This window comes from Erpetoichthys calabaricus, chromosome 6, assembly GCF_900747795.2.
Source record: "Erpetoichthys calabaricus chromosome 6, fErpCal1.3, whole genome shotgun sequence".
NCBI classification, from domain to species: Eukaryota; Metazoa; Chordata; class Cladistia; order Polypteriformes; family Polypteridae; genus Erpetoichthys; species Erpetoichthys calabaricus.
The window spans coordinates 211230114-211246904 of record NC_041399.2 but is presented as its reverse complement, the minus strand read 5'-3'; the positions used below and the strand labels follow the sequence as shown (position 1 = coordinate 211246904).

Here is a 16791-nt window from a genome sequence, read left to right as displayed (position 1 = left end):
AAGTTTTATTCACTTCTGTAATAAACAGAAGCAAATCCCATGGGGTGAGCCAGGCTATAATGCCATACATAAAGTTCATAAAGTTTCAGAAGATGAAAAGAGGTGACAATACGGTTTTCATGCAGGCAGAAAACTTGGTGGCAGTGGCATGGCACGATGGCAAATGGGTGACTTGTCTCTCTACAGTACACACTAACAATATATGTGAGAAAGTGCAGCGACAGACAATTGAAAAATAGGCACCAAAGCAACACGTATTGTAAGGAGTGCAATGTGGCAATGACTGAAATTGGCTGCTTTGAGCGAGATCAGACTGTGCTGTGTAAAATGTATGTGATATGTATGTGAAATCATAGAGAATTCAGGCTCATACAACATGCAAGACAGTAACATTTGTCAAAAGGAAATATTTTTTGTTGATTTGATATGTTAAACAATTGCTTTGTGTTCTTTTTTAAAAAATGTTAGTTTTTGGAAAAATATTCAGCCCTGGCAGAAAAGAAACAAAAAAAAAAATTAGCCCTAAAAGAGTTAAACAAATGGGTTGGAACAAAAACCTGCAGCCACTGCGGCCCTCCACCCCTGTCCTAGACGCCTTCGGCATTTCCAACACGTCTTTGAGGAGGATTTTGCACGAGGACCTTAATTTCCATCCACACAAAATGATGGGAGTGCAGGAACTCACTGAGAGAGACTGGGAGAGCCGTAGAGAGTTGTGCGCAAACATTCAGCAAACCATTCATCGAGACGCCATCGTCATGTGACATCAGCGACGAAGCACATTTCCATTTGAATGGTTGTGTAAATAAGCAAAACTTTCGCTATTGGGCTAAAACCAACCTTCGTGAAATGTCATGAGAGACCCCCGCACAGTGAGCACACATGTTACAGTTTGGTGTGCCATTGCAGAATTTTGGCATTGTAGGCCATTATTTTTTTGAGGAGTGGGGAGCAACGAGCACTTCAATATGGCTTGCCCGGAGATCCATGCAAGTTTTGCCAGAGATGTTTCCGGGGAAGTTGATCTCTATGATCGGCGATGTCATGTGGCCTTAATGTTGGCCTGATCTGTCACTAATCAGTTAATCAGGAAGTCCCTGGAGCACTTCTGGGTGCAGTATAAAGGAGGCCACCTTACTCCACTCTGGGAGCCGGAGACGGGAGGCAGATGTCAGAGCTTGCAAAAGAAGAGTGGAGGCGGCAGTAAAGACAGAGAAGAGGAGACAGCTTTACTGCCAATTTGTGTATTGTTTGGTGCTGTGTGCAGGAGTAGAAATAAAAGTGTGTGTTTTGGGACTTCTGGCTGTCTCAGTGTCTGTCTGTGTCCGGGTATCTTTCACACCTGTTACTGCCAAAAAGGATCCTACTCTGTTGGACCCTTAACCTGTAAAATGGCTCCAGGGTATAGTACAATGGCTGACCCTGCGTGATGACCCCAAAGGGTGTGCGAAAAAATTAATTCCTATTACAAGAAATTGTATAAAGCGAATAAATAACCAAAAAAAAAAATTGCGGACACTGCAAATAATACAAAATGGTGGTGGACTGCAACCCAAAACAAAAAATTCAGATGTGAGCGCCAGTAGGCTTTGCGCCCTCGGAATCAAGTTAACCGAACTATTCTCTAACATTTCAGTTATCAATTTGCCACTCTGATGCCGATCTTTCTGATCATAAAATAGGTCATTATGATAGCAACTGACAAGACTCATTCATAATTAATTGCAGAATTACAGTATTTGAGGGTTCCTCTAGTGGGCCCGTTTCTCTCGCACGATTTGGCTTCAAAACGAATCAGCACATTGTCATCTCATAACAGGCTTACGTTTCGAGTTTGGTATTTTTCCATGCAAACCCTTTTACATCTAGACCGTCCTCGAGAAATGGTGAGACACACACACACACACACACAACCATCATCAAGATATCGATCACGGGACCCTAAAACATCGAGATCCATCGAAAAAAAACGGAGATCGAAATTTTTGACGAATCTAAAGCTTTCGCTCCTCTACCACAGACGATAGGTTATGGAGGACACGAAGCAACAAATGCAAAAAATGACAGCACAGAAATCTCAAACAAAACAAAAATTCAATTTTCATAATAATAAAACAAGGTTCAGACCAGAAGTTACACAAGAATAATGATCCAAAAGGGTTTCAAATGTTAAAAATCATCACATCGAGATCCATAATAGTTAGCACGGCTTCCTCAAACTTTCAGAGTCCAGGGGCCTCATTTAGAAAGAGCGGCTCGAAATGTGCAATTGTGATTTATAAACGGTAAATTGCATAGAATTGTATGCATGGCAGGTTTTATAAATCTATTTTTTTTTTTTCGGCCACACGCATTTTCCCGTTTTTACGCCGTACGCGTATCACGTAAAGTTTAATAAACGAGGCCCAATCTTTGCAAAGCTTGTTATGTCGAGACCAAGGAGACCCCTGGCTGGAATCGCTTCTTCGCTACCAAAGGTACTTCAATTAACTCTTTCTGGGCGGACGTCGACTTTTGTCAAAATTCAGAGGTAGAGGATGGTAATCAGCCGTAAACGGCGACAAAACAAAGAGTTATGTTTTATTTCAACTCTCCTTGCTTGAAGGAAAGTTAGCTTCATGGATTGCTCTTCGCTTCTCACGCATGCGCAGGTCCAAACAACCTCTAAAATGGCATCGACGTCTGGCGAGAGAAAGCAAAATACTCCGTGGACGAAATTTTGAGTATTATCGCCGAATTGGACTCATACTTTTTGGACTCCAATTTTGATGCAAGTTATCCGAAGATGGGGATTGAAAACGAAAGTGAGGTACTGGCTTCAGCTGATCAGTCCCCAGTGGACTGCGGCGCTGGACACGGCAACGTTTGCCTGGGAGGACCGCCATTTACAATTACAAGAGGTACAAACCAGATTGTGTCGCACTGCCATATGAAGACAGGCCAGGCAGGCGACCCGTCATGCATTCCTACCAGCCATTGAGCTGCCCCTGCACAGCCACCAGAGACGCTAAACAGGCGGCGACAGCAGCCACAACAACAGACGTTTTACGTTGATTTACGTGTGAAACCTTTGCTTTGTGTGCTTTTCAGAAAAGTGAGATGCCTGCAAAAAATATTCAGCCCTCAAAGAGTTAATTAAGTACAAAGGGTCTGAATTCTCATGTCAATGTAACAGTTCAGTCTTTTTATTTTTTATTTCAAAGCAAAGAAGACTTTCATAATCTGCTGTACAGACAGGAAAATGTTGTGAACAAGAGAAAATTCCGACTTTATTTAAGGAAAGTTCATGTGTTGGTTGGTCTCATAGTGAAAAAAAGGCAGGAACTGAAGCCAGTACCAGACACTTCTGTTAAAAGTCCACTCATCAGTTTGTTATAAGTGACCAGCGCACTCGGCTCAGTCCAGTGATGACCGCAATGGCCACGTTTTATATTGCAATCGAGTTCATCACCTGAGAGGCTCATTGACGGCTACCCTTGAAATCCTGAACTTTGATTTCTTGTCATTTCTGAATTGGGTTTGTGAATTCAAAAGGGCAAACAATTGTCAAAGGCCCTGATTAACGACGGGACTCAATTCTCCACAAGGATCCATCGACCCTCACTGGCTCATTACTTTGTCTCTAACCTTGCTGCAGACGGGTCCGGGGTGATTGACAATAAAAGAATCACTCCATCACTCTGCTAGCTGTATGAACTGACGTCCTTAGGTCAGAATTGAACTTCTCATTTTAAAAAATTGATTTAAACAGAAGAGTCATAACAGACTGAAAACAAACAGTCCTGTGAAAAATTAAGGAACTGGTTGACTTTTCAAAATATTTAAATGGGCAAACAGTACCTACATAATTCCATACATACAGTACATTTGGAAAGTATTCACAGCGCATCACTTTTTCCACATTTTGTTATGTTACAGCCTTATTCCAAAATGGATTAAATTCATTTTTTTTCCTCAGAATTCTACACACAACACCCCATAATGACAACATGAAAAAAGTTTACTTGAGATTTTTGCAAATTTATTAAAAAAAAAGAAATTGAGAAATCCCATGTACATAAGTATTCACAGCCTTTGCCATGAAGCTCAAAATTGAGCTCAGGCGCATCCTGTTTCCCCTGATCATCCTTGAGATGTTTCTGCAGCTTCATTGGACTCCACCTGTGGTCAATTCAGTTGACTGGACATGATTTGGAAAGGCACACACCTGTCTATATAAGGTCCCACAGTTGACAGTTCATGTCAGAGCACAAACCAAGCATGAAGTCAAAGGAATTGTCTGTAGACCTCCGAGACAGGGTTGTCTCAAGGCACAAATCTGGGGAAGGTTACAGAAATATTTCTCCTGTTTTGAAGGTCCTAATGAGCACAGTGGCCTCCATCATCTGTAAGTGGAAGAAGCTCGAAACCACCATCTAAACTGAGTGATCGGGGGAGAAGGGCCTTAGTCAGGGAGGTGACCAAGAACCCGATGGTCACTCTGTCAGAGCTCCAGAGGTCCTCTGTGGAGAGAGGAGAACCTTCCAGAAGGACAACCATCTCTGCAGCAATCCACCAAACAGGCCTGTATGGTAGAGTGGCCAGACGGAAGCCACTCCTTATTAAAAGGCACATGGCAGCCCACCTGGAGTTTGCCAAAAGGCACCTGAAGGACTCTCAGACCATGAGAAAGAAAATTCTCTGGTCTGATGAGACAAAGATTGAACTCTCTGGTATGAATGCCAGGCGTCACGTTTGGAGGAAACCAGGCACCGCTCATCACCAGGCCAATACCATCCCTACAGTGAAGCATGGTGGTGGCAGCATCATGCTGTGGAGATTGGGGATCAGCAGCAGGGACTGGGAGACTAGTCAGGATAAAGGGAAAGATGACTGCAGCAATGTACAGAGACATCCTGGATGAAAACCTGCTCCAGAGCGCTCTTGACCTCAGACTGGGGCAACGGTTCATCTTTTATCAGGACAACGACCCTAAGCACACAGCCAAGATATCAAAGGAGTGGCTTCAGGACAACTCTGTGAATGTCCTTGAGTGGCCCAGCCAGAGCCCAGACTTGAATCCGATTGAACATCTCTGGAGAGATCTTAAAATGGCTGTGCACCGACGCTTCCCATCCAACCTGATGGAGCTTGAGAGGTGCTGCAAAGAGGAATGGGCGAAACTGGCCAAGGATAGGTGTGCCATGCTTGTGGCATCATATTCAACAAGACTTGAGGCTGGAATTGCTGCCAAAGGGGCATCAACAAAGTATTGAGCAAAGGCTGTGAATACTTATGGACATGGGATTTCTCAGTTTTTTTATTTTTAATAAATTTGCCAAAACCTCAAGTAAACTTTTTTCACGTTGTCATTATGGGGTGTTGTGTGTAGAATTCTAAAGAAAAAAAAGAATTTAATCCATTTTGGAATAAGGCTGTAACATAACAAAATGTGGAAACAGTGATGCACTGTGAATACTTCCCGGATACACTGTATATGTCCAGCATCTCTCCTCTGCGCATGTCCAAACCAACACAATCTCGCCTCTCTGACTTTGTCTCCCAACCGTCCCACCTGAGCTGTCCCTCTAATGTCCTCGTTTCTAATCCTGTCCATCCTCGTCACAACCAATGCAAATCTTCACATCTTTAACTCTATCACCTCCAGCTCTGTCTCCTGCTTTCTGGTCAGTGCCACCATCTCTCCAACCCAAATAACATAGCTGGTCTCACTACCGTCCTGTAGACCTTCTGTCTGTCTGTCACAAGTCACTCCTCTTCTCCAGCCACTCCACCCTGCCTGCACTCTCTTCTTCATCTCTCTTCCACAATCCCCATCTTGAATGAATTAAATTCACTAAATCCATTCATTCACCACCACAACATTAATTTCTACGGCAAATTTTCATACAAACAATGGAGCTCAACGTGCTTTAAAACATTTCAATGAAGAAGTCACATGCAAAGAAAAAAAAAAAAAACAAATTCAATGTAGATAGTAGCATCGGCACAAGAGCAGGCTCCAAACCAGTATGGAGTGCCAATCCACCACAGGGTCCAGTCGCTGATGCAGCTGTCAATCTATTCACACTGAACATGAGCATTGAGAACATTCACACTCTGCTGCACTGACAGAATTGAACGCAGGTCTTGGGCAGCGGCCAGGCAGCATCGCTCTGTATCTACCATGCCTCCTTATTAATTAAATTCAATGCTCAATTCAGAAAAGCCTGCGGATTCACCATTTCCGTGCTTCTCTTTTTCGCAGCCTTCTCCCTCTCAAACATGTTGAAGGTTAAGCCTTGCCTGAAGCCTTCGACATTTTTCAAACCACCACATGCTTGCAGACTGGATGTCATTTTCAGGGAGACAGCTGAAGCGAGAGCCCAGATGGCGCTACTGCTTCTGCTGCTCCTTTCTGCTCCGCTCATAAGACGGGATGCTGCATTCGAATGGTCTGCTGACAAACAACCAAGCCGTGGCGGGTACACTGAAAACTATAAAGAGAAAAAGTAAACGACGATGACATGAATGATGTGGCTTAGCCGGTGCCTGATCCCAACTCACTTTCTGGTGGGTTGCATAATGTCTTGAATGTTCTTTCCATGTTTGCTTAGACATCCTCCCAAAATCCAAATGCCTGGATATGAGCAAAACTGGATGAGCCCCTTGACTTGCTTCTTGCCTTGTGCCCATTCCTTCATTACATGCTCCAAACCCGCTTAATCCAGTTCAGGGTTCTTATCGGACTGTCTTCCCGCACCAAGAACATAATGAAGATCAGGTCAGCCTAAAAACTGGTGGTGTGGAGCAAGTCCTCACAGCACTGGACAAAAGGCAAGAACCAACCTCAGACAGGACACCAGCTCAGAACTTACACTGGGCTAATGTTAGAAAATCCACACTGGGAGAACATGCAGATTCCACATAGTAGGAGAAATAACGTGGGGAGAATGTGCAGCTTCAGAAGAGTAGCGCTGCATGTTTGGAGAGAACCTGGAAGCTTGGGAGAATCTGAAGACTCTGAATGTAGTGGAGTTTTATACAAGAAGATTAAACACTAGAATCCATAAAGCCTACGAAAAAAAAACTCGTAATTCCAGGCCACCTTAAATTCCCTCGCACCTCCTCATCTGCGTCTTTTGTTTTGCAAATGTGATGATCAGCACAACAACGCAAGCAGCCAGCTATCACATCCTCCCAACTGATGCAGCTAAAGGTCTCCCAGCTCAAGTCTGTTTATCTCAGTGTGAGGTGCCAGGAGTTGTAGAGGGTAAATACAGCAGACCCCACCATGAAGTTGAAGCTGTGCCCGCGTATTGGTGAAACAGGACAGTGAGGACGGCACCGCCCAGCTGTCTACTCCTGATGTCATGCTGCCCTCTCCCCTCAACCCACAGCCCCTCTCTCAGATTAGTGTGAATATATCGCTCCTGCAAGCAAACTTTGATTCTTAGCGCAATGAGAGAAGTCGCAAAATCAACCGGAATGTTCAAGAAAATTATAGAAAAAACAAAATCTAAATCCGTTAAGTAGTCCTCTTGTTCGCAAATTAAGTAGAGTTAATATTACGCCCTGAGGCACATGTGTGAGTGAGTGAGTGAGTGAGTGAGGAGGAGGAGGAGGAGGAGGAGGAGGAGGAGGAGGAGGAGGAGGAGGAGGAGGAGGAGGAGGAGGAGGGCCCCCGCCCCCCCCCCCCCACCCCCCACCCCCCACCCCCACAGCCCAATGAGTCTCTCTCGGATTCACGCTAAAAAATCGTTACTGCAAGCGAACTATGATACACAGCACGATGAGAGACGTCGCAGAATCAATGGGATGTTCAAGCAAATTATAGAAAAAAACCCGATCTGAATCCAGTAAGTGGTTCTCTCGTGAAAAGCGGACAGACATACAAACGGGTCTAAAAAACTATAAGAAATTTCGCACTTGGACCACGAAATTTTTAAAACCGTTTCGTAGTGAGCACCTATGGGCCAAGGGTAACCTACATTCAGAATTTCAAGTCCTAAGTCCTAATGGTTAGAGAGATTTCAGGATGAGTGAGTCAGTGGTATTTGGCTTTTATATAGTCATATGAAAAAGTTTGGGAACCCCTCTCAGCCTGCATAATAACTGACTCTCCTTTCAATCATAAAGATAACAGTGGTCTGTCTTTCATTTCCTAAGAATATACGAGTACTGCGGTGTTTTTTGAACAAAGGATTTTTAGTGACGCAGTATTTAGTTGTATGAAATTAAATCAAATGTGAAAAACTGGCTGTGCACAAATGTGCGTCCCCTTGTCATTGTGCTGATTTGAATGCCTGTCACTGCTCAATGCTGATTGGTGTGATGAGCTCAATAAGCCTTGAACTTCATAGACAGGTGTGTCCAATCATGAGATATAAAGGTATTTAAGGTGGTCAATTGCAAGTTGTGCTTCCTTCCCTTTGACTCTCCTCTGAAGAGGGACAGCATGGGATCCTCAAAGCAACTCTCCAAAGATCTGAAAACAAAGATTGTTGAGTCTCCTGGTTTAGGGGAAGGCTACAAAAAGCCATCTCAGAGGTTTAAACTGTCAGTCAACTGTAAGGAATGGAATCAGGAAATGGAAGGCCAAGGGCACAGTTGCTGTTAAACCCAGCAGGTCTGGCAGGCCAAGAAAAATACAGGAGCGGCATATGAGCAGGATTGTGAAAATGGTGACAGACAACCCACAGATCACCTCCAAAGACCTGCAAGAACATCTTGCTGCAGATGGTGTATCTGTACATCGTTCTACAATTCAGCGCAATTTGCACAAAGAACATCTGTATGGCAGGGTGATGAGAAAGAAGCCCTTTCTGCACTCATGCCACAAACAGAGTTGCTAGTTGTATGCCAATGCTCATTTAGACAAGCCAGATTCATTTTGGAACAAAGTGCTTTGGACTGATGAGACAAAAATTGAGTTATTTGGTCAGAAGAAAAAGCACTTTGCATGGCGGAAGAAGAACACTGCATTCCAAGAAAAACACCTGCTACCTACTGTCAAATTTGGTGGAGGTTCCATCATGCTGTGGGGCTGTGTGGCTAGTTCAGGGACTGGGGCCCTTGTTAAAGTCGAGGGTCAGATGAATTCAACCCAATATCAACAAATTCTTCAGGATAATGTTCAAGTATCAGTTACAAAGTTGAAGTTACGCAGGGGTTGGATATTCCAACAAGACAATGACCCAAAACACAGTTGGAAATCTACAAAGGCATTCATGCAGAGGGAGAAGTACAACGTTCTGGAATGGCCGTCACAGTCCCCTGACTTGAATATCATCAAAGATCTGTGGGATAATTTGAAGCAGGCTGTCCATCAAATTGAACTGAACTGGAGAGATTTTGTATGAAGAATGGTGAACAATACCTCCATCCAGAATCCAGACACTCAAAGGCTGTAGGAGGACAGCGTCTAGAGGCTGTTAGATTTGTAAAAGGAGGCTCAACTAAGTATTGATGTCATATCTCTGTTGGGGTGCCCACATTTATGCACCTGTCTAATTTTGTTATGATGCATACTGCATATTTTCTGTTAATCCAGTAAACTTAATGTCACTGCTGAAATCCTACTGTAGGCATGTCAGATATTAAAAGGAAGTTGCTACTTTGAAAGCTCAGCCAATGAGAAACAAAAATCCAAACAATTAAGAGGGGTTCCCAAACTTTTTCATATGACTGTATATATTGATTCTAATTTTCTGAGATACTGAATTGTGAGTTTTCATTACCTGTAGGCCATAATCAGCAAAATGAAAACAAAACAAGCCTTGAAATATATCACTGTGTGTAATGAATCTATACATGAGTTTCACTTTTTGAATTGAATTACTGAAATAAATTAACTTTTCAATGAAATTCTAATTTATTGAGATGCACCTGTATGTTATTTGGAACGCATGCATTTCACGTGTGTTCCGTGTCTACAACGATCTGTGTATGTGTAGGATGAAAGGAAAATCGAGGCAAGAAATGTTGAACACGTCCCTGAAACAGAAACATTTTCATATTCTACTAATAATTGGCCAAATGACGACATGAAGCGTATAACACAAGAAGACTGAAGTCCTAATAGTGTATGTGCAATGCCACTCCTCATTCAGGAAAAGATTCCAGTCGTCCCATGAGGGAGACTTACCGAAACTAAGGCCATAAAGCTTTTGGAGCCGTTTCTTGACAAAGGCAGAACCGTGTTAAGGGAATGTGAAGCGATCACAAAGTCACTGGGCTTTAGTGTGAGCATGCGAGTCACAGTAGAACCTGCAGAATTCACAAAGTAGGGCCAAAGGTATGTGGATATACCCCTCCAAATTATTGAGGTCAGTGCCCCTTATATATCAAGCGTCTCAGAGTAGAGAAACGATCCTAATTCGCTCAAAATTTTCAGAATGAGGGAAGTTTGGTCCATCTCTTAGGAGGAGGAGTCCAGGCATTTTATTAAATTTTTCCAATTTAGGCACCAGAGCATCATACGTCGTCTCAGGTCCACGCCAGCAGTTCAAGGACAGAACTTAAGGTAAGGGGTTAGTATGGTTAGCGTAAAAGATAAATGGTTAAGGTTAGGGGTTAGTTGTGGTAAGGTTAGGGTTTGGTGTGGCTTAGCGTGTCTACGAGGGGGAGTTGAGCTAAAGTTAGAAAATGGGATTTATTTGAAGATGGAATGGACCTTCACAAAACTGATGCTGTCATTTCTTGATGTCGTCGCCACCCATCTCAATGCACTTGCGCCACCTGCCTGGCAGTGCCCGGTTTCCAGCAGAATAAAAGGCTTGGTCTTGTCCTCGCCACCACTCGTGGACCAGAGTTACTGTTGAACATTACATGCTGAGGGGCACTCCAGTCACTAGTGCAACATGAAGCCTGCTATTCGATCCAAGCAGCAGGGATTGCTGTCTCAAGGGGTCCATCTGCTGACCACTAACTGCCAAGAACACCAAGGTTTGTCTGGAGAAACTGAGGTTTGAGGTATTACCACATCCTCCTTATTCGTGTGATTTCCACCGTTTTGGACCGCTAAAAAAAATTAAAAAAACATCTGGGTGGTCAAGACAGATGATGACGTGAAGAAAGCGGTGCACAAGTGGTGGTGAGGACAAGATAAAACCTTTAAATTCTGCTGGAATCCCGGCACTGAAAGTGCAACGAGAAGGGTGGAGACGACATTGAGAAATGACACCATCAGTTTTGTGAAAGTCCATTCCATTTTCTTATAAATCCCGTTTTCTAACTTTAGCTCGACTCCCCCTCATATGAATGTTTATTACCAAACTGCTGGCCTAGACATGCAGAGAGGTCACTTCCTTCCTGAATCTGCTGGCGTAGACCCACGGTTCTGCAGGTCGATCCATCTCAATTTAGGGTACAACTTCAAACTCCATCAGGATTTAGGGCAGCTTGCGAGTTGTTCCTAAACTGCTAGGAACTTCCAGAAGATGACGTTCGGGCAGAGATAGACATGCACATCCCAGGAAGGGAGAAATGTTTTGGAAATGCTGAATAACGACAAAGTCGTAAAAAGAGACCGATCTGATGGAGATGGAACAATATCCGTAACACATCACGTGATCTACTTGGGGAAGCCATACACTGTAAGCCGAGAGGACACTGTTAGTAACTTCACATTTTTTAATCAGACTTAAAACTTCCCCCCCAACCCCACGTGAGGCGATGTTACAGCAACCTGCATTCATGCAAATCAACAATTTTTCTAGGAGTTGTTGGTTTGAATAATGGCACGTATATAACGATCATCGGGCAAGTCGTCATTTATATAGTTTGGCTGCATTTCCCTGCTTGATCAATGGTGTCGCCACTTCCTACTTTCTCCGAAATGATTGCGCACGGATGTGTCACATTTGGAGACATCACCGAACATTCACAATACCAGTCATAAAACCCATTCAGAGTGAAACCACCCTATTCTTAAACCACAGTGTAACTAGACATTCAATGGCCGTTTCTTCTTGATGATTGTGGGTGTTACGTGATGATGGGGCATGACGTGACTTTTCTCATAGGTACTGCGGGCTGCAATTACACTCTGCTGGCAGATTTGTTGTAGATAGATGGATAGATGTTAAAGGCACTATATAATAGACAGATACAAATGAAAGGCACTATATAATAGATGGATAAAAATGAAGGTCACTAAAAGGTGTCACACACGTGCGCATGGGAGGAAGCTACAGGGCTCAAAAGAAGGTCATTCGACCAGGGGGTGGCAAAGTGCACTAATCCTTTCTTTTATCTCCGCGCAGACCAAATGCAGGAAATCCTGCCTGGCATACTGGAAGACGTTACTTCCGGCTCCGCCCCAGAAGACATCACTTCCAGTTCCACCTCCCAAGAAGTTACAGCCCATATGACCTCATTTCTGGTTCCAGTCCCAAGATCCCTCCTCTTCCTGCCATCTAACTATATATCCGCCATGTTTACTGACCTGTGCGGTTCTGTTTTGGACTCTTGTCTGCAAAGCCCATGTTCTCAACCTTTTCTCGCATTTTGCAGCCAATTCTCAAGTATACAGGAGACTGCCCCAAACCTGTGTGTGTGTCAAGGCTTGATTATTTACCACAACAGGTAAAGAGGTAGATGTTAAAGGCACTATATATAGTAGGTAGAGAGAGAAAGATGGATGAATGACACTATATAATAGACAGATAGACATGAAAGATGGATAAAAATGAAGGTCACTATACAGGTAAAGAGATAGATGGACGAAAGGCTCTATATAGGGAGAGCTAGAGAGAAAGAAAGAGATAGAGAGAGATAGAGAAAAAGAGAAAGTGAGAGAGAGAGATACCTGAAAGGCACTATATGATAGATAGATAGATAGATAGATAGATAGATAGATAGATAGATAGATAGATAGATAGATAGATAGATAGATAGACATGAAAGGCACTATATAGGGAGAGAGACAGAGAGAGAAAGAGAAAGTGAGAGAGAAAGAAAAATAGATAGATATGAAAGGCACTATATGATAGACAGACAGAGATAGAGAGAAAGAGAGAGAGATAGAGACATGAAAGGCACTATATAGGGAGAAAGAAAGAAAGAAAGAAAGAAAGAAAGAAAGAAAGAAAGAAAGAAAGAAAGAAAGAAAGAAAGAAAGAAAGAAAGAAAGAAAGAAAGAAAGAAAGAAAGAAAGAAAGAAAGAAAGAAAGAAAGGCACTATATAGGGAGAGAGACAGAGATAGAGAAAGAAAGAGAAAGTGAGAGAAAGAAAGATAGATAGATATGAAAGGCACTATATGATAGACAGACAGAGATAGAGAGAAAGAGAGAGAGATAGAGACATGAAAGGCACTATATAGGGAGAAAGAAAGAAAGAAAGAAAGAAAGAAAGAAAGAAAGACACTATATAGGGAGAGAGACAAAGAAAGAAAGAAAGAGAAAGTGAGAGAAAGAAAGATAGATAGATAGGAAAGGCACTATATGATAGATAGATAGATAGATAGATAGATAGATAGATAGATAGATAGATAGATAGATAGATAGATATGAAAGGCACTATATAGGGAAAGAAAGAAAGAAAGAAAGAAAGAAAGAAAGAAAGAAAGAAAGAAAGAAAGAAAGAAACTATGTAGGGAGAGAGACAAAGAAAGAAAGAAAGAAAAAAAGAAAGAAAGAAAGAAAGAAAGGCACTATATAGGGAGAGAGACAGAGATAGAGAAAGAAAGAGAAAGTGAGAGAAAGAAAGATAGATAGATAGGAAAGGCACTATATGATAGATAGATAGATAGATAGATTTTATTGTTCTTTATGGAGGGAAATTTTCTGGTCAAAGGTTTTAGAACGCCTCAGTTTTTCTTCAGATGTAATCAGCTGAAATGCAATGAATGACCTAAAATGGTGAAAAGGTACTGCCAGAGGTTTAAATTTAAAGTTTAAGCTAGGAAAAAGTGAAAAAAGGAAATGTCAAGACTATTACAAATGGGCCTTCTTCAGGGAACAACTAATAGGTTACAGCCTACAGATATTCAGCAGCAATTAAAGTCAATAAAGCCTTGCAAGTTGAAGCAAACAATTTGCACAGGTGTTCCAACTTCTGTTGATTACTTAAAAACCCTCTTGTCGGTCTTAAAGCAAACTGTGTTACCACACTCTCCGACGTACTTCTTGGACAATATTCCAGTGACAATGGCAAGAAAATGGCAATTATCAAATGAAATGAGACCGAGCATTACTACCGTTAGTAGTGTAGGCCTTTCATTTAGAAAAACTGCAAAAAACAAAAATCCAAATGTCAGGGAGTCCAGTGGTGTCCCACACAACCCAAGGGCAACTGGAAACTGTGAAGAAACTCTGATAGGAAGAGACCTGGCAGACCCAAAGGCACAAGCCAATCAGAAGACGTTTCTGAGGGTCACCAGCTTGCATGGCGGGCACCACACAACACAACAGCTTCAAGCACAGCTTAACAGTGCAGGATGACAAAAGCAGGTGTCAGTTGAGACTTTGTGCCACAGGTGTTACAGGGTGAGTAGCAGGAAGAAAGCCATCCTTAAAGGATACAATAGGGCCTTTAAATACCAGCTGTGGACTACTTGCAGAATGTAAAGTCTTATGGACCGATGAATCCAAATTTGAAATGTTAGATTCATCACGCAGGTTGTTTGTCTTCCATCGATTTGGTGACAGGATGGTTCCTAAGTGTGTGACACCAACTGTCAAACACAAAGGATGACGTGTGATAGTCTGTGGTTCTTTTGCCGGAGGCAGAGTTGGTGACTGGCACAGAGTGACGGGCATTCTAAATCAAAAGGGTAACCACAGCGTTTTGCGGTACCACACAATACCTTCTGGTCTGTGGTTAGTAGGTCAGGGGTTCATCCTACAGCAAGACAATGACATAAAGCATACCTCCATGCCATGTTAAAAGAGGGTACACTTCAAAACAGGGAATGCCCAGCACAGTCTCCAGACTTAAGCCCCATTGGGTTTGTTCGGGATGAACTGACGCATGCCCCCCCCCCCATGTCAGTTTTACTTTTAATAATCCAGACATTTCATGACTGATTATTTTGCCTATAAACGAGGCCCCTGGTTTTTAAGTGTAAACGTGGAGAGATGCAACATCTGAGCAAAACAAAAGAGGAAAAAAGCAGCAGCGCTTATCACTGCGCCACCCACCATATTATGACGTTACATAAATCCTGTGTAGGCAGTCCTAATTGCCACCTGTCTCGCTGTATGGGAATGAATACCCCATAATTATGACAAGACTAATGGGAAGTGAAAGCCAACAACTTTTTCCCCGAAATAAACCGATCTGTCGCAGTGCAGACAAAATAAAAATAAGAATCAGCTGAAGGTCGTCGGCGGCGGCGGCGCAGTCGTGTCGCGTGTCTGGAGCGGAGCAGACTCTTATAATAAATGGTTTCTTAGAGAATTACATATTCTTCTTTCGATTCCATTTTTGCCTGCTCTCCAGGCGTTCAAACATGATAAAGGGTTTTCTGTTTACCCTTCAAGAGCCAAAAAAATGCAGACCAGGACTAACCCAACACAAACCCCCCTACCCGAAGCCCCCGCATATTCTCTCAGCTGTAAAAAGTCAGAATGCTTACCAGCAGGCATTCTCCACCTCGGTTAAAAGGGGCTTTCTTCTTTAAATGGATTCGATTTTTTTTTTCGTATTGTATCTTTAATCAAGCAGACGTACACATCCAGAGTGGGAGGTGAAGGGGGGGAGAGAAAGAGAGAGAGAGAGGGAGGGTGGGCGCTTCTTTACTTCGTGCTTTTCACCGATGGCCTCTTCATGAAATGTCTAGTGAAAACAATAATTAGGAAAAGACGTTAGTGTCAAACACACCACAAAAAAAAATGGGCATTTAGGGGGAAAACGAGTCGCTGCCAGGTGTAAATCGGCTCATGTGAGCCGGCTTAGCAGACGCGTGCCCGATGCGCTCCCCTAGGCACACACTCGGCCGCAGTCTGGAAAAAAAAAAAAGCTTACCCAGCGCTTGTCCCTTTCATTTAGCGGACATGATCGTTCCGCTTTCTCCAGCACCTTAATCTCTTCCTGTAGCGAGGACGTTGTGTACCTTGTAGCCGAGCGTTTACAACCAGGAAGTGGAAGTGCCGATCGCGACTACTTTGTCTACTTTATCAGACGTTCGGCTCACAGGCCACTTGTTTCGTCTTTGGCCCTTTTCATTCCTCTGCTCCACATTTCACCTGAGACATCATTTTGTCAATATGGTATCGCGGAAAAAAAGTTCATCGCCACAATAAAAACTGGGCAGTTCGCAAAGGTGTTTTGCTTCCGTTGATGTCAGCGTGGCGGAGCTTTCAAACCGAGGAAGTTGTCGCTCGGCACGGGCCGCCCCTCTGCGAGACGCTGGAGCTGTCTGGCCGGCTGTAGGCACGATCGCTGGACTCACCGGCCTTTAGCGCTGCCCTCGTGTATTCACAGGATTATTCTCGAGCCACAAGATGAACATATGATTGCATATCAGCTGAAAATGATACACTCATATCTTTTGATTAATAATTCATTCATTTTACAAACCGGGAAACAGAGAGGCGTAGCAGTCAGCGCTCAGAAGTTTTCATGTTCTTCCCATGTCTGTGTATTGTAGGATTTGTTTAGGTTTGTGTGGGTGTAGGGCGGCACGGTGGCGCAGTGGGTAGCGCTGCTGCCTCGCAGTTGGGAGACCTGGGGACCTGGGTTCGCTTCCCAGGTCCTCTCTGCGTGGAGTTTGCATGTTCTCCCCGTGTCTGCGTGGGTTTCCTCCTGGCACTCCGGTTTCCTCCCACAGTCCAAAGACATGCAGGTTAGGTGGATTGGCAATTCTA

General features: G+C 43.3%; 1 protein-coding gene across 1 annotated transcript in view; it reads right to left on the bottom strand.

Annotated features, from left to right (window-relative positions):
- The window catches only part of efr3a (EFR3 homolog A (S. cerevisiae)), a 313432-nt gene extending 296946 nt beyond the window's left edge, over window positions 1-16486 (bottom strand). Inside the window, exons 1-2 of the mRNA XM_051928967.1 lie at window positions 15950-16486; window positions 15561-15760 (exon numbers count right to left, since the gene is read on the bottom strand). Of these exons, the coding sequence (XP_051784927.1) occupies window positions 15561-15570 (10 nt within the window). The 5' untranslated portion in view covers window positions 15571-15760; window positions 15950-16486. The remainder of the gene's footprint in view (window positions 1-15560; window positions 15761-15949) is intronic.
- Window positions 16487-16791: the final 305 nt, after the last annotated feature.